The 17,350-nt window shown below is 58.0% G+C and overlaps 1 protein-coding gene across 3 annotated transcripts in view; it reads left to right on the top strand.

Moving 5' to 3' along the window:
* The window catches only part of ARHGAP19 (Rho GTPase activating protein 19), a 43,235-nt gene extending 37,904 nt beyond the window's left edge, over positions 1-5,331 (top strand). Inside the window, exons 10-12 of one of the 3 annotated variants that reach the window (XM_067537186.1) lie at positions 623-715; positions 1,870-1,938; positions 2,795-5,331. In XM_067537186.1, coding sequence (XP_067393287.1) covers positions 623-715; positions 1,870-1,938; positions 2,795-2,851 — 219 coding nt within the window. In that variant the 3' untranslated portion in view covers positions 2,852-5,331. Of the gene's footprint in view, positions 1-622; positions 716-1,863; positions 1,939-2,636; positions 2,736-2,794 lie in introns of those variants that run through there. The other 2 variants (XM_067537185.1, XM_067537187.1) reach the window with 2 other exon arrangements.
* The last annotated feature ends 12,019 nt before the right edge of the window (positions 5,332-17,350 follow it).

The raw sequence follows: 17,350 nt of genomic DNA, 5'->3' as shown, positions 1-17,350 counted from the left end.
CAACGATATTGGGAGACAACATACGTCAAACTGATACAACTGTTCCACACCATGCATGACCACCTGTGGAACTCACTGCCGCAGGCTCTCATAGCTAGTAAGATTTTTTTTTTTTAAAAGGATTAACTGCTTCTCCAGATAATCAGCATGTCTGCAGGAACGTTAGAAAGGGTAACACTAATGTCTGTGTGAGGACAGACACCCTGCACCAGGCAGCCACCACTTGATGGCTGGAGGAAGAAACTTTCCTCGAGGGCAGGTAACTCCATTAGTTCCACTAGGGAGTGTTTCACACCTTCCTCTGAACAGCTTGTGTCAGCCACTGTCAGACAGGATATCCGGCTAAATGGGCCTCGGCCTGCTCTGGTCTCAGTTGCAATGTTTTGCCCATGCAAAGCGAAGCAAGTGTCTCGCACCTTTCCTCTGAGCAAACCTTGTTGGGTCGGATTCCAAGTTGGTCCCTTGGTGGGGAATCTTTTTTGCTTCTTTTCCCAACCTTCATCTGCTGGTCATGTGAAGCTGTGGTTTCAAGCCAGAATCCTCATCTTGTCCCAGCACTCCCCTCACCTCTTAAAGCCTCTCATAGCACTTAGCAAACAACCCTCTCTTCTTTCAAACTCAGCGGAAGATGCTGGGGAATCCAGTGATCTTGGAAAGGAAAAGCAGGGACCCCACACCAGAATCGCAGCGAGCCAGCAAAGAGAACATCCGCCTGGTAAGAGTTGTGCCTGGGGCTGTGTTACTGCCTGGAGGGGAGGTGGGATGTGTGAATACGGGAATGGAAAGCCCCTTTTCTTCAACGTGCTCTGCTGGAGTCTGGGCCTGTGGATGATCTGTCCATGATCAGACGAGGCCAGACAATGCCATTCTGGGGAGGGCCATTTGTGCAGCCCAGGGCTTGGCATGGAGACAGCCCTGGAGTTCAGTGTTGGTTCTCATCTGGGTTCCTCTGGCGCCAGTCGTGCTGTGAAGTTCTGTCCTGGTTGCCCTGTCCTCCATAGTTTGCCCTGTTATATCAGACTTGTTCCTTTTCTCTCACTCTCACACTCCTCCTAAAGCTGCTTCTCCCACTTCCCCCGGATCTTTGCCGTGGCGCGCTCGGAGGTGAAAGTTCATGTGAGGAGCACAGGGTGGAAGGGTCATGAAGTCCAGGTCCTGCTATCGCAGGCAAACCCCGTCAGATCATCCCCATCCTAAACTTAAGTTCCATCTTCAAACTAGTTCGGTTGTTTGCCCTGCTGCTCCTGCTGGGAGGCTGTTCCAGAACCAGCCTCCTCTGAAACCTTGTTCTCATTTCCAGCCTCAGTTTATTCATGGCCAGTTTTTCCCCATTTGTTCTGGTGCCAACGTTATCTTCCAGCTTCAACAGCTCTTCTCCCTCCCAGCTGTTTACCTGCTCCCTGATGTCTTTATCGAGAGCAACCGGATCCCCTCTCAGCCTGCATTCGGCTAGGCTGAACAAGCCATGCTTTTTCCAGTCTCCTTTCAGAAGCTCATCTCCCCATTCCCCTGATCATCCTAGGAGCCCTTCCCTGCACCTGTTCCAATTTGAATTCATATTATTTTCATGTTGGCCCCCAGGCCAGCCCTGTGTCTTGCCTCTCACTCCTTCGGTGCTGTGTCGAGGTCTGTTTTGTGGGTTAATCGAAATGAATCCGCATTTAAGGCAAAGGCAGTCCACTCCCTATACAGATCACTGTCCGTGTGCGGTGTGGGTAAAACCATGTCCTGTGCCAGTCGGGGTGAATTTGGACTTAATATGTCTACTTGCAAGGAAGATGTGGGGGTGTCAGTTTATCTCTCTGCCTATCCCTGCTCCCTCTGACCCTTCTGAGTCTGTCTCACCATTTAAATCTTGTCCAGTTACAGAGACCTCCTGAATCTCCAGCAACTTATGGGACTCGAGCAAGGCTGAAATTTTCTGAGGGCAGGAAAGAGGTGAGAAGTTCTGCGCGCGCACAAGGTACCATACACACACGTTGTCCTCCACGCCACCCCAGTACGTGTAAATGCCTGCAGCCCATTGCATTCTACATTGTGCTCTATGCCTGCCTTCATCTCGAACATGGGAGTGAGGCCTGCAGGATGACTGATCCCAGCATGCAGTGCTCCGTTCCGGCTCATTGCGTCCTGGGAGCTGCAGTGCCCCGGGTATTAAAGATGAAGGCTGCTGCAGTCTGCTCCACATTGAGCTCTGTGGGGAGGGGAGGGGCCACGGGGCCTCTCACTGGGCACCCAGACTGTGCCAGGCCCCTGGTGAACAGCCAGCGGGGCCCTTGAACGTGCAGAGTTTGGGTGCCGCTAAGGAATGTGATGGTGGTAGTCGTGGGCTGTTCTTGAGCATGGTTAAAAGCCCCGTGTGAAGGGAGCCGAGCCCAGCTCCTAGTGCTGTCTGTCAGCCCCTGCCAGGCCCTTCCCAGGTAAGAAAACGCACGTTGTTTGCAAGGTCTGTGCTGGCAGCCAGCTCCACAGGGGTGTGTGTGTGTGTGTGTTGGGGGGGGAACGGGACACCGAGTGAGACACAGCGGCCGCATGGTAGTGTTAGAGCTGAGGCCTGATAGGAGCTGGGTGCCGGTGGGGCAGGCCCCATGGGAGGATGACCGTCCATTAATGACCTGTAGTGCTTGTTCATACAGCTCGCAGGAGACGCTGAATAGCTGTAAAACCCAGGGTCTTCCGCTAGACTGGGGCTGCCCCGAGAGCTTGGCTTGTGGGGGAGAGACACACGACCCCTTCATGCTCGCTTACACTCAGCGTTTCAGGCGTGTTCATTGCTGTAATTCCTCTGGCCCAGGACTCCAGTAGACGTCTACAGGCCCTTGCAGCTCCCACCAAGGAGTCGTCCATCTGAGCAGCCAGGCACCAGCCTACGTGTGTGGCAGAAGCCTGGATTTGTAAACTGTGAATAACGCCTGCTGCGTCGCAAGCTGTGGGGAGCGAGTGCTGCAGTCTCTGCTGATCCCCTAACCCAGCTCGCCAGTGCTTGGCTTGCGAAGGGCCTGCTGCGAAAATAGTGAGGAGACTGAATTGTTTTTATGTTAACATGGGCAAACCACTATCTAACCACCAACCACAGTATGTCTGAGCCGGAGTCTGAGGAAGGCTGCAGACCCCAGTGAGAAGGCAGGTGCCAGTTTTGCTCAGTGCTCCGGGTTCTCTCGCTCTGAGCTTTCCTTGGAACGTGCCATGCTGATGTGTTTGGCTTTTCTGCCCTGAGTTCTTAACAGGTTCGTCTTGTCTCTGTTCCCTGCCCCCATGAAAACCAGACCACTGGAGTCAGGCTTTCAGCTGCACCCCAGCAGCTAGCTTTGTCTTACCAGCTCTTATGAAGTGGTCTTTCCAGCGTGGGTATCAGTGAGGGAGAGGAATGCTGCAATATCACACATCCCCAACTCCAGGGATTGTCTGTTTCCTGACAGGCTGCAGGCCTGGCTTGGCCATGTCCATCCCTGGGGAGCAGTGGGGATAGGGGGGAATGTTGGGTGCGAGGGGATTTGGGGGTGAGGGGAGGGTGTGTCTTAAATTCAAATGGTGAAGAAACAGATTCCAGAATAAACTCTTGTCGTCTGGGTGTTCTGCAGTCCTGCTACACTCTGCTACTCAGAGGAGGCTACAGAAAGCACACCGTGAAACCTGTCTTCAGTAACCAGCTCAGGGAACAGACTGTGGTCTCTAACTAAAGGTCAGACGTAATTATAGAGGGAGCCTTGAGGATACTTTAAAGGGCTGTGTCTCGTGCAGGGGAGGTGCTGGAAGGCAGGTTTCACTGCGGCGAGTGGATTGCATTTCCATGTACCTGTCACCTCCATGCCCTGAGCTTCCTCTCCCAACACTGCTAATTGCCAAGACGGGTGGGGCATTGGAAGATCTGCCTCCTTTCTAATTGGTTGCCTTCTGCCTGCCGGATTCAGCATTGCCACAGCGCCGCACTTCTCACCTCCCTGTTATTTCCATGCTAGAGGTCTATGGAGGACAAGTAGGGGGCAGCTAATGACCTTTAACAATCTCTCTCTCAAGCAGTGGTTCCCAACCTGTGGCCAGGGGGCCAAAAGTGGCCTGCCGCTCCCCTCCCCCTGGCTGCAGAAGGGAACTGCTGCCTCAGGACCCAGGTGGAGCATGTTGCGGTGGGGCTACAAGACGGGTGCACTGCAGCCAAGGGGACAGGAGATCAGTACTCCTCTCCCCCTGGCTGTAGCAGGGAGCAGGGCAAAGTGCTGGAGCCAGAGGGAGGGCAGCACTGATCTCTCATCTCCCTGGCTGCAGAAGGGAGCCACTGCCTAGGGACCCAGGTGGAGCTCACGGGGCAGGAAATCAGCGAGGCGGCAGCCTGCATGCTGGCTGAACTCCTTCCATCTGGCTGCAGTGGCGGGGAGGTGCTGCTGGCAGAGACTGGTGGCCCTTCAGGGTTATAAAGATATCTGTGGCCCTCGAGCCAAAAAGGTTGGGACCCCTGCTCTAGTGTGCTGAGCAAGCTGGCCACGCTCTAACGTGAAAGGTGGATTACGTGCTCTGTGGGAGCAGGTGGGGAGGCCAGAGAGGTTGTCTGGGGCTAATGTGGCTGCCCATGGTTCAGGAGCCGGGCAGGTGAGGAGTGGGAGCTCTGTAGGGCGAGGATGCTGCTTGGTGTGTGCTGGAAGCTATGGCAGCAGCTTTCCAAGCGGTGGTTTGGAGGCAGGTAGGTGTCCCGTGCTCCGTCCCTCCCTCTGCCAGTAGCACCGCAGAGGGGCCAGCAGGCTGTGTATTCAGACAGCAGGCTGTGTATTCAGACATACACCTTAAAGACTGGCAGGGGCTTCCGACTGCCTGACCAATCAGGCAGCGAGCTGCCCCCTGAGCCGGGGAGGGAGACGGGATCTTGGCTCAGAGCTCTGTATGAGCTGTAGATGGGACGAAATCACCTAGATGCAAGATAAACCCCCCTCGCAGCTGGTCCCTGTCAGCTGTCTGGCTCCTTAAGCTGAAGTGCTCTGCTAAGCTGATACCCTGGCCACATGTCTGTCTGAGCAGGGGGGTACATGGAGATGCATAGGATCACCGCTGTGAAATAAAGATGTAATCCGCAGGGGAGCCAGCTAAACACGTCTCAGCCTCCTAGGTGCAGCAGATAATCACTGCAATCCAATTACAATGGTCTCCTAATCTGCAAGAGCGCCGTCCCTGGCCGGTTCTTCATGTGTTGGGCTGTGAGCTCGGCTCCAGTCTGGGGGCAGGCCCTCGCTGTGCAGAGCGGAGTTCCACTTCGCTTGGTGAATAGTTCATATGTCAGCACCCGGGTTTTCAGAAGAGCCCTAGAGCAATTTGCTTTGTGTTGCCCCAGTGTGAAAGGATGCATTTACTGCTCGGCTCTGCTGCTCCTGCTCCTGGTCCCAGAGTAGAGGCCATTTGCTATGTGGCCTGCTCCATGCAGTGTGACAAGCGCCAGGAAGGGGGCAGTGGAACTGCAGATGTGGGGGAAGTGGTGATACTGGGAGCCTTTGGTGTCACAGGAAAGAAGGGGTTAAGGACGGGGCGAGCTGAAGCCGTAGCTTTGTCTGTGGTACATGCTTTGTGTGTGTCTGGAACTTCCCTCCAAAGGCTAAAGCTGCCTGTATGCGTCTTTCCTGAGATGCACAAAGGGTTTTGCCTCCTGTACTCCTGCCTTGGCCGTACAGTGCCAGAGAAGCAGCGTGGCCGCGGGCAGGGCACTCCGAGCAGAGAGCTGGGTCTGAGCTAGCCCGGCACAGCCACACGACATGCCAGGCTCACACGCACAGTGGCAGAGGTGCGGATATGGAACCAGGCACGCCAGAGTCCCAGTCCCCGTTGGGTCCCTAAATGCTGCCAAAAGAGAGGCAGTTGGGGGTGCTGGATTTATGCTCATTAAAATCATTTCCTCCTAGCTGTCTGTAAAGGGAAGCAGTTTTGAGCCTCTCGGAACAAAGTGACTCACTGCTCCACGGCAGCATGGGGGGGTATTTTGGGGGGTGGGGAGGACAAGTGGCTTAACTCCCCTTCAAACGACCCAGAAGTGGTGCCATGCACGGGGCCTTCCCTCTAGCAGCGAGTGGAGCAGCCTCTCCTCACCCTTCGAAGCCTGGCTCAAGGACGTGCCTGTCTTTGTGCGTAGCTCCTTTTCTGCCCATGAAAGGTTCGTCTCTGTCCTGCCCCGTTGAACAGCATCAGCCCCGCATCCTGCCTGGCTCACAAACCCGCCATGCTGGCTGGGGTTGGATGCGCTGCCACAGTGCAGAGGCTTGTTGGTCCCAAGGGAAGGACGGAAATAGAACTGGCTACGTGAAGGACAGCCAAGGGCAGCCTCCAGCATGTGGCTCTGTGGCCCAGGCCTGCTCTTATGTCTAACCACCGGGTGCTCCTTGGAGATTACGGGTCCCGGCATGCTCTCCTCTGTCCTGATCCCAGCAGAAGCCAGAGCATCATGTTCTGGGACCCCATGGCCCTCCCCTCCCTATGACCACTGAGATACGGCTTGGGGCTCCTGACAGGCTGGGCCCTTGGCATCCCGACTGGCCTGGCTCAGATCCCTCTGGGCTGCAAAGCGAGCGGCTGAGAGGAGCCCTGGGCCAGGCCTGTGCCAGCCTGCTTCTCCCCGCCTCCCTAGCGGGAGCTGCTGCACATTGGTCTGTGTGTGGATTGACGGGCTCTGGGGGTCTGGGCATGGCCCTGCCACAGCCCTGCCACTGGCTGCCTGTGCTAGTTACTACCTGGCAGAGGCTATGGCGTGGCCTGTCCCGTGAAGGTTATGGGAGTGTTTCTTGACCAGCGTTCCACCCAGGGAGAGTCCAGAGAGGCAGCCTGGGCCGTGCAGGAAGGACACGGCTTGTGTGTGCAGTGCAGTGTCACTAACACGGAGCTGGGGCTCACGCAGCTACGAGGCAGCGCCCAGTAACGTGTGCCCTGTGCAGACCCGGCCAGGAACCCGGCCCTAGAGAGCCTGTAACCACACCCACTGGTGGGTGGGCAGGTAACAGCCTAACACGGGAGCAAACCGTTATTTGCACTAAGTAAGCAGCAGCGTGTGCGTGGGGAGCTGGAGCGAGCAGGAGGAGCTGCTGGAAGGTGCAGCTTCCCCCAGCCACTTGGGCCCCGGATCCCCAGGCACTGAGTCGCACTGACGCTGGACAGTCCAACGGGGTGCTGGGCCAAGAGGAGAGCAATCTCGGGGGTGCTCCTGGGACAGCACAACCTCCTGGCTGCACCCCACCCACTGAAACACTCCCCAGGGCCAGAGACCGACTGAACAGCCAGCAGGGTCCTTGCCGCTGTCGCTGTCGGGGGGTTTCCTGATACTAGAGAAATACTGCAGAAAGGAGAGTTCTGTGTGGTGGGTGTTGCTGTGTACGGACTAACACGGCTCTCCCTCTGGAACTTTAGAGAAATTGGTTGTTCTCCAGGGACTTTGTCGGGGATTTCAGTGCAAGACGCCAGGGACTATAACCACTTGGCCAGAGCCACCCTGGCAGCACCTTCTGTGGACAGTGGGGCCCGTGGGGCCTCTGGGCACTGTCAGCCCACCTGCAGGCACTGCAAGAGACCAGAGGGTGCCAGCTCAGCCCTGTGGAGCACACCTCGCTGGGGCTTGCCCAGTGCCCCGTCTGCTAGGAACCAGAGCGGCCACTCACAAAGCTGGCCCCGGAGCCTGGGTGCTCTGTGACTTTAATCTTTGTCCTTATTTAGCCGTGTAATGTGTCCTTGTCACACGGACGTGCCTCAGTGGGACGTTCCCCTATTAAATGCTTGTTAATGCTCTACGCTCTGTGGCTTATTCTTGGTTTCATCTGATCACCTCCTGCCGTTCAGGGCGGATTTGGGGGTGGGTTCATTTGCTGGGGGAGGGGGCAGCTGTTTGCCAAGCCGGTCCTTTCATCCACGGGCGGCTGGTCTCGTTGGCTATGACAAGTCGAGCAGTTGGGCATGGGCTACTCCCCCGCCATTCCTTGGCGACTCGGGCAGCGCTGACCCTGCGGGATGGTGGAGGGGATGCGGCACTGGCGTGAAGCCACGTTCCTCCTCATTCTGGGCTTGTAACGATTTCCTGCAGGCTCATTTAGTGTTAGCTCAGCTGATCAGTGCCATGCTGCTAGGTCTTTCCTTTCTGAAATGGCTGAAGGGGCCGTTTTGTGCTTGTTCCTCTAATTGGGTTCCTGCCTGTTAGTCGCATGGCAGATTTTAGTCCTTTTTTCTGACGTTAAGAAGCTTCACATTTAAAATGTTCCTTTGGGCTATCAAACAAACAAACAAACCAACCAGCCCAGGGCTCATTAACATCCTTGCTGTGCGAAGAACTGAGACACAAACGGGAAAGTCAGGCAGGTGCTGCCTTTGCAACCAACACCCCCCGCCCCATAGGAACTTCCTCCAGGCAAGAGAGGCCGTGCTTCCCCCAGGCTGCCCTCCTCCAGCCGGGCTGGCAGTCTGGGATGGGGCAGGTCCTGTGCTCCTAAGTCTCAAACTTGCAGCCTGTGCCACCCACAGCTGGCCCTACTGGAACTGCTGGCCTGTGTGTCTAAAAACGGCCCCGTGCCTTTCTTCCTGCACTGGAAATGGCCCTCCCCTCGCACGCAGGGTTAACCCTGGCAGAACTGGGCTTTGCAGTGACAGGTTTATGCCGCTAAGAAGTTTTGAATAAAAATACAGATTTAGCACGTGCTTATGTCCAGGCAGGCGAGCCGTGGCTTTGAAGTCAATGAGGCTAGTCCTGTGAGGGAAGTTACATGAATCGAGGCCTTAATTTCCAATGTTTTGTGTTTTTTGCCAAGAGTTGTCGTGTAAATTCAGACTAGATACCTAGCCCGTATTTGCATTGGAGGAAGTCCACAGCCGTTACTATGTACTTCATAAGAAGTTTTCATCTAAATTTTCAATAGCCTAAATTGTCAAATTAGTTTTACGAAACCTCAGCCTCATCTAAATCAATAGTTGAAATTGCCTTGCTGTTAAATCACTTCACTCTGGTTTCAACTGGAGGTGGTTTTTCATTTTAAATGGCCATGTGGTGTTGCTGGGAGCTGTCTAACAGCGGCTGTGTTTCACCCCTGCGCTGGCTGCATTGCAGTGATTGGAGACAGGCTTAGATCGATAAAATCACTTTTACAATTTAGTTTGCCTGGAACAAGTGATAATTTTGGCTGTGTGAAGAAATGACCGGGTTTTTTTCTCATCCCCTTGGGCATTAGATTTTGGGGTTAGGCTGGTACATCGTGTATGAAGCTAGATGCAGACAGCTCTGGGCTGTGTTCCACTCTGCTTTCACTCATGGAATTCAGAGCCTCCATCTGGCATGCCGATGTCTGGCTGGCAGCTCGCTGCGGGACCCCATCTCCGAGGCCGTGCCGCTCTCCATCCTGCTCTGATCCTCTCCTAGCTGCAGGGAGAAGGACGTTCAGGATTCTGGGGTTTAATTCTGGGGCTAAGCTCTGAGGAGGCCAGCTGGAAGCTGTTCCCAGCACTACGTTCAGCCAGTCCTGGGCTCAGACTGTGGCGCGTCTCAGCAGGAACTTCATGGGTGTTAATTTTAGTGCAAACCATTAATATCAAATGCAGCCTGGGGAGCAGCAGGGGCTGGGAGGCTCTGTTCCCACTGCAGCTAGTCAGAATGGCTGCAACCAGCCTACCTGGAGTGCACCGGCTGTCCAGAGTGCACCTGGGGGGCCAGGGCCCTGCTGTGGGGGCCCCAGGTGACGGGGCGTCCTTGGCACTAGGCTGAGCTGCAGCAGTCTGGGCCTGACCCACTGTTAACTTTGCCAGGGCTGCGATAGTTTGGAATTCGCAGAGGTCTGGTCCCCCGCTGGTTAATTCCCTCCACCTTGGCACTTCTCCTATCCGGGGCTCGGTCCCGTCTCCCTCCAGTGTCCGACTGGGCTGGGCTTCAGTGGGGGAGGAGGAAGCCTGGCAGCCTCAGGGCTGGCACAGTCCCAGAGGGGCAAAGGACTCTGCCCTGTCCTACGTGGCATGGAGTCCCAGGGGCTGGCCCCAGGAGCGGCGTTCCACTTCCAAATGTCCAGAGACGAGCGGCTGTCGTTCTGTGGGTTAACAGCGAAGACACGGCCTGTATCGCCCCACAACGTGGCAAAACAGGGACACGATCCAGTTACAAAGGAATAGCAAGGGAGGGCAGGGGGCCTAGTCCCTCTCATCCCCTCGCTGCTGAAAAGGGAATTAACCCCCCCCCAGCTCCCCGGATGCAGCTTGTTCAGGTCTGGCCTGGCTCATCGCAGGCAAGGAAAACGCCCTGCCGCTGTCCCAGCCTTCGGCGCCCTGTGCTCGGTCGGAGCCGCGCAGCGGTGCTGGGTGGGAGTTGGGGAAGCGCAGTTGCTGTCCGGCGGCGCAGGGTGTGATGAGGTGTGCACCTCCGGCCCTGTGCGCCGGGCAAACACACACGGCTGCTTCTGCACGGGGCCCAGGCTGATTTTTTGAAAAACGCTGTCTTACAAAACCTAAATTCAGAGCCCAACTTTCGCCTCCTGCCCCGGCCCAGGCCAGGACGCGATACTCGCAGGCGTTGGTTTGGCCAGGCCCCAGGGAGGGACAGCCTGGGCGCTTTTCTGCAGGGGGGGGGGGTGTAAAATCCACCAGCAGGGCCTGGCCGGCACAGCTCCAACACAACCACCGCTGGCACCAGGGCCGTTCTGCTGCGGCACCACCAGGGGGGAGTAGAGCAGAGCGAACCAGCCCCGGCCGCTGGCTGTGGGGCCCAGAGGGAGGGCCACGCGTGGGGCAGGCTGGGGTGATGGGGGGGCCAGGCCCTAGTGGCTGGCTCTGAGGTGGATGTGGTGTCTGGGTCCCTGTGGGCCGGGGGTGGAGCTGGGGCTATAAATAACAGAACAGCAAAGAGCAGGGAGGAGAAGCAGCTGCACTTTGGCCCCGTGCGGGTGCAGCGCGGGTGCGCGAGGATCGCTGCCCACAAGGGGTGGAGCAGGCCCCCCGGCACCGACCCTCCCAGGAGAGCAGCCTCACAAATCTCCCCCGGCCGGGCCTGCTGCAGCCTGAGGGGTGGGGGCCACGGCAGGACCGTGCTGGACAAAGGGGCTGGGGGAAAAGCCCAACGTTTCGCGTGTCCCTTGCGCTGCCCGGGTCAGAGCCCAGCTGGGGTGAACCTGCAGGCTCCAGCCACGGCCCAGGGGGCTGATTTCCAGCAGCTGCGGCGCTGGCCTGCTCCCCGGGAGCGTGCAGGGCTTTGCGAAGGCGGCTGAGTAGCACTGGCCTCGCTGTCTGTGATGAGTGGGACTCCCGAGGGGGTCAGGTCCCAGGAGGGGCAGCTCAGGCGTGCAACGGGGCCAGGCGCTGCTGGACAAACAGGCTCCAGACGTAAGCCTGGCCTCTCGGCATGATCGGCCAAGATCTCCTGCAGCTCTGCTCGGGCCGTCTGCAACCTCGGAGCTGCTGGTGCTCCTTGCCCGCACAGCGCAGCTCCCCGGGGCCCTGGCTGTGCCTGGAGCCGCGTTACCTGGACGCAGGCTGGCTTCCTTCAATAGTGACCGACGGGCCCGGGGCAGGGCGTGACGTGGAGAAATTCCCAGCAAACTCTCCAACAGGCAGGGAACATTTCCGGTAAGTTTCACTAAACTTCAAAATGGCCTGGTGGCCCCCCAGGCCGGCAGCTGGGCTTGGCCGATGGGACCGGCCCCTGCCCCCTGGTAACAGCAGAGCCTGCCACTGCTGTGAGAGGCAATCGCCCGCTCGCCGCGGCTCGTGCAGAGTGTCCCTGCTCAGCGGCGCGGGGCAGGAGGCCGGGGTGCTGGCCAGACCTGGCAGCCTGTTTGCCCAGCGCCAGCGGGGCCTGGTTCCAGGCAAGGGCCCTGTGACCTTCTCCTCGGGCTGCCGGGCCCAGGTCTCGCCCTCCCCGACCCCAGGGGAAAGTTCACGCCCGGTCGCTTTGTCTCGTCGCGCTGCTCGCTGGCTGCACTGACCCTTTTCCTGCTGTCAGATGCCTGCATGCACCTGCCCGCAGCGGGCTTTCCCTGCAGCCGAGGGTCTCTGCCACATCCCTCCGGCTGTTTTCTCCTGGGGCAGGGAGCAGATTTTTCTCCCACTTCTTAGGAGCTGAGACTAAGAACTCAGGGGGTTCGGGGGCCGGGGGGACACCCCTCCTGCAGATGAGGCTAACCACTAAAATGCAGCCGGGGGGGTAGGTGCAGAGGAAGCACGACGGGCACATCATTTATTGATTCCCTCCCAGCACGGGACCAGCCTCCAGCTAGCGATAAACACGGAGCACAGCAGCTCATCTGTATCCACAGCATCTTCGTTAATAAAGCCAGGCCAGCCCCACGGTCTCAGCGGGCCGACAGGCTCCTCCGTGCTCATCTTCGATGGTTTCCCAGTGCAGGGAGGTGGCTGTGAAGGGGAATTGAAATGAGGCGAACAGGCTCCCGGGGAAGCTCCAGTAAAGACAAAGCCGAAGGTGTCTGCTGGTCCCATGGCCCAGGCAGCAGCAGAACCACCGGGAGGCAGGATTTGATTGCAGAGACGCTGCCAGGAAAGGCACCGTGGAGAAATGTGTCGGCTGCACTTGCCAGCAGCGAAGGGGAAGTTAGTCTATTAAGCAGTAAATTGTCCCTCCAACACGTCTTCAGTGCAGAGAGCTAATGAAGAGCTGCAGGCAAAGCGTGTGAGAGCGGGCGGGCGGGCGGAGGGAGGTGGAACCGTGACTACATCTGGGGCCCTTTGGCTCGAGATCCCACGTGGGATCAGCCACCGTCTCCGTGCGGGAGCTGCAGCAAAATGACCTCGTCGCGTGGGGTTTATTTAGGCCATCGTGGGCCGTGTGGCTCAGCTCCCGGGAAGCCAGCGGCGGGATGGCGGGGGAGGCTTGGCGCACGCACTGCGCACCGAGCACAGAGCCGCCCGAGGAGATGCTGGAGCTGAGCCGTGGCTGTCTAGTCTGGTCACTTGTCCTGGAGCTCGGCGACGCGGAAGGGAGGGAGCAGAGACCTCCCTGGGGGTGGTCAGCGGGTGAGCACAGCGCTCTGCAGGGCTCCGTGGTACACGCCTTTCTGGGACCAGTGTGCTCCGGGCCTTAGCAAGCTAGCCAGAAACGACCCATGCCCCCTCTTCCCCTGGAGTTTGTAACAAAGTCCTGTAGGGGAGCAGGGCAGGTGCTGCCCGCACCTGGGCGCTAGAGAGGCAGGGCCTGGCTTGCCAGGGTTAGAACCCGTCACAGATGCGCTGAGAGTCGTGTGGGGCCCCTGGGGCTGCTTCGGGCTTTGTGTTGCTTTAGCCATGATTCGATGGGCCGCGTGGGGGGAGATTGTGACCCTCGCGAGCCCAGGAAAAGCAGGTGCCAGGGCGCTGGCAGAAGAGGGGGTGAGCCAGCAGCAACAGCACGTCCTGTGAAGTTTCTGTCTCTGCGGCGAGCGAGGCTGGCCCACGCCGCTGGGTAACTGCGACTACAGCCGGTTAGTGCTGGTGGGCGGCGCTCGAATCTCCCACGCCGCACGGGCGCAGCCAGCGTCTGCCGTCAGGGAGTCTGACCCAGCTCCGGTGGGACCAGCCCTGGGCTGTGGGTGGAACTCGCACTGTGGGGCCCACTCCTTTTGTACAGAGACCCCCGTTAACGCCCGGCGCGGGGCTGGTTCTGCATGGCCGACACCTGTCCTGTAACCTGCCGGTGACCCTCGGCCCAGCTCACGTGGTCAGGCTGAGCAAGAGGCGGTGCTGGGGGGAACGTTTGATCCAAACACGGCAGCCGGCTCTGAACCAGCCCCTGCAGGAGCGCTCGAGCCCCTCCTCCATGCCCAGGGCTGGCCAGCCCCCGCTAGGAGTTCAGTGCGCAGGGCATGCTGCTGTCTGCACTCTGCGCCCTCCCTCGGCAGGTGGATGTACCTGTGGTTACCTGGAGGGATTTGCTGACAGGCTGCCAGAGCCACGCTCTGCAGCTGAGGTTAACCAGGGGGAGGACATGCCCCAGGAAATGTGATCAGCCCCTCCTGCCCGGCTGGCACAGGGCCTGTCGCACTCGCTGCACGAGCCTGGCCTGACCGTGCTCACCAGCTCCCCTGGGCCAGAAGAGCAGGCAGCGGGATGTCCACAAGTGCAGAGACCAGGAGCTGTGTGGGCGGAGCTGTGTGGGCGGATCAGAGGGGATCGTTTCTGTGCCGATTGCATGAGGCAGGCTTGGGGTTGTGCAGAGAAGCAGGCTTGGGGTTCAGTGCTCAAACCCCATCACAAAAGGTTGTAAACGCATGAAAGACCCCAGTTTATCATTGTTCAAGGGGTTTTGAAGCCAAGCCTCTTGGAGTGGGGGGAGGGTAGGGTGGCAAGTTCTGCTGCAACGTTCAGATTCAGCCCTGAGTCTCCCCGAAGTTGGGGTGTTCAGATCTGAGGGTCCAGAGTGGGCCTAACGTGATACCCCTCAGGGAGCTGCAGTCCCCCCTCCACCCCCGGACTAACTGCTGCTTCCAAGGGCTAGGCACAAGCCAGAGATCCCTGCTGTGTCCTGTGTAACCTCGGGTGAGTTAACAGAGCGCACGGGCTGGCAGCAGCTGCTCAGGAAGGGACAGACAATAAGACAGAACCTATAATAACGGTAATGGAGCAAAGAATCAAGCAATCGATTTGCTGACACCTGGAAGCCAATAAGGTGATAAGTAACAGTCAGCACGGATTTGTCGAGACCGAATCATGTCACACCAACCTGAGAGCTCACTTTGCAGGGTGATGAGCCTTGTGGAGGGGGGAGGCAGGAGATGGGGTAGAGCTGGGCTTTAGTGAGGCTTTAGATACTGTCTCGCACGGCCTTCTCATAAACAAAGCAGGGAACTACAACCTCGATGGAGCTACTGTAAGGTGGGTGCAAAACTGGCTGGAAAACCGTTCCCAGAGCGTAGTTATCAGTGGTTCACAGTCAGGCTGGACGGGCAGATCGAGTGGGGTCCTGCAGGGATCAGTTCTGGGTCCGGTTCTGTTCAATATCTTCATCGGTGATTTAGACAATGGCACAGAGCACACTTAGAAAGTTTGCGGATGACACCAGCCGGGAGGGTCGCAGGTTCTTTGGAAGGTAGGATTCAAATTCAGACTGATCTGGACAAACTGGAGAAATGGTCTGATGTAAATAGGATGAAATTCAATAAGGATAAATGCAAAGTGCTCCACTTCGGAAGGAACAATCAGTTGCAAACGTACAATGGGAAATGGCTGCCTTGGAAGGAGCACTGCGGAAAGGGATCTGGGGGTCACAGTGGATCACAAATTAAATATGAGTCAACAGTGTAACACGGTTGCAAAAGAAAAGCAAACCTCATTCTGGGCTGTATTAGCAGGAGTGTGGTAAGCAAGACACGAGAAATAATTCTTCTGCTCTACTCTGTGCTGATCAGGCCTCAGCTGGAGTCTTGGGTCCAGTTCTGGGTGCCATGGTTCAGGAAAGATGTGGACAAACTGGAGACAGTCCAGAGAAGAGCAACAAAAATGATTAAAGAAAACATGAGCTATGAGGGACGAGTGAAAAAAAAATGGGTGTGTTTAGTCTGGAGAAGAGCAGACCGAGATGGGACACGGTGACAGTTTTCAAGTACATAAAACATTGTTACAAGGAGGAGGGTGAAAAATTGTTCTCCTGAACCTCTGAGGACAGGACAAGCAGCAATGGGCTTAAACTGCAGCAAGGGCAGATTAGGCTGGACATTAGGAATAACTTCCTCACAGTCAGGGCGGGTGATCACTGGGATAAATGGCCTAGGGAGGTTGTGGAATCTGTCAGTGGAGATTTTAAGAGCAGGTCAGACAAACCCCTGTCGGATGCTCTGGTTATGGCGTAGTCCTGCCCTGAGTGCAGGGGACTGGGCTTGACGACCTCCTGAGGTCCCTTCCAGTCCTGCGACTCAGATTCATGTAGCAGTGGGGTGCTAGGAGGGACGTACCCGCCACGGCCCTATGATTTGCCACATGGCCAGAAGGCGGGAGCTCCGCCAAGAAAACACTAAGTGCTGAGCAGTGCTTGTCCCTGCGGGTGTGGGGCACTCCGGGGACACCCCCTCCACGCAGGAGGCAGCCCTCACGTGCACTCCCAGCTAGTGGAGCTGCACGATGTCTGGGCAGGGTGAGGGCAGGGCATGGCCTGTCCCCAGGGTACCCAAGGCCCAGGCACTGACACCGCACAGATTCCATGACTTTCTGGGACCTCTGTGACATCTTCCGGGGCAGGACTGGAGCAGCTGTCAGCACCGGGGCCGCCCAACAGCCGATCGGCGGACAGCCCTGGGTCTGCTGGAGCAGCAGCTGGGGTTGGGTCAGCCCCTCTGGGGCTGGAGCCGCAGCAACAGTCAGTCCTGCCGCAGGAGCAGCAGCGGGGCTGGAGCAGCTGCAAGACCTGGCAGCTCTGTTTGTTCCCCCTCCCCAGGGTATTTTATCAGAAGTCAGCGACAGGTTCCAGCTGCCGTGAATGTTTGGTTACTGCCCACAACTGACTTTTACTAAAAACACCCAGGACAGAATCTTAACCGGAGCTATTAGCCACGATGGGCAGGGCCGTAACCCCGTGCTCCGGGTGTCCCTAAGCCGCTGATGACCAGAAGCTGGGAGCAGGTGACAGGACGGCTCACTCAATAATTGCCCTGTTCTGTTCATTCCCGCGGAAGCAACTGGTGCCAGCCACTCTCAGAGCCAGGATGCGGGGCTGGAGGGACCATTGGTCTGACCCCGTCTGGCCGTTCTCATGAGCTGCTGAATCTCTCCGGGACTCAGTCGCATCTGTTCAGTGGGGATCCCAGCCCTGCCCTGTCCCCAGGGCTGCGAGGATAAACAGGTTAACGATTGCACGGTGCTCAGATACTGAGGTGATGGGGGCCAGGTACGTCCTCCCGACAGCTGGCTCAGAGCCCTGAGTGCAGGTGGCAGCTCCAGCCGTTAGTCTGAGGCAGGCTGGACACGTCTCCCTGCTGCCCGACTTGGGTTCAGTGGGAGACTTTGTCCCTCGGCTGCGTCCCAGGAGCTGCGTCCCAGGAGCTGCCTCTGCAGCTGGGACCTGAGGCGGCTCCATTTGCTCGTTCGCTGGAGGAACTTGGTGGAACTGGAGCCGCCCGCTGGGCTGTGGGGACCCCGGAGCCGGTGGTGGCGTTAAGGCAAGAGGGGAACATGGGTCTCCAGTCGGCCAAGGACCGGCAGTAAAGGCAGAAGGAGCCACGTGCTCCCGGCAGCTAGGACCCAGCCCTCACCGAGACCCCCAGGAGCTGCTTCGCTCAGTGGGGCACTGCCTGGCGAGGGGTCGCCCCATGGCTCCTGGTGGGCGCGACCCTGGGCCTAGGGCTGGACGGGGGAAGCGGGACGTGAGGCATGGGTTGCTGGGGGCTCACTGCAGAGCTGATGTGGGTCCTGGCTCCCGCCCCATCCTGGCAGGGCCCGGCCATGGCCC

The sequence above is a fragment of the Emydura macquarii genome, unplaced genomic scaffold, assembly GCF_026122565.2.
Source record: "Emydura macquarii macquarii isolate MOO-44397 ecotype Brisbane River unplaced genomic scaffold, CSIRO-AGI_Emac_v2 contig_3692, whole genome shotgun sequence".
NCBI classification, from domain to species: Eukaryota; Metazoa; Chordata; order Testudines; family Chelidae; genus Emydura; species Emydura macquarii.
Note: the sequence above shows the minus strand (reverse complement) of the source record. Positions and strands in the feature narration are given on the sequence as shown.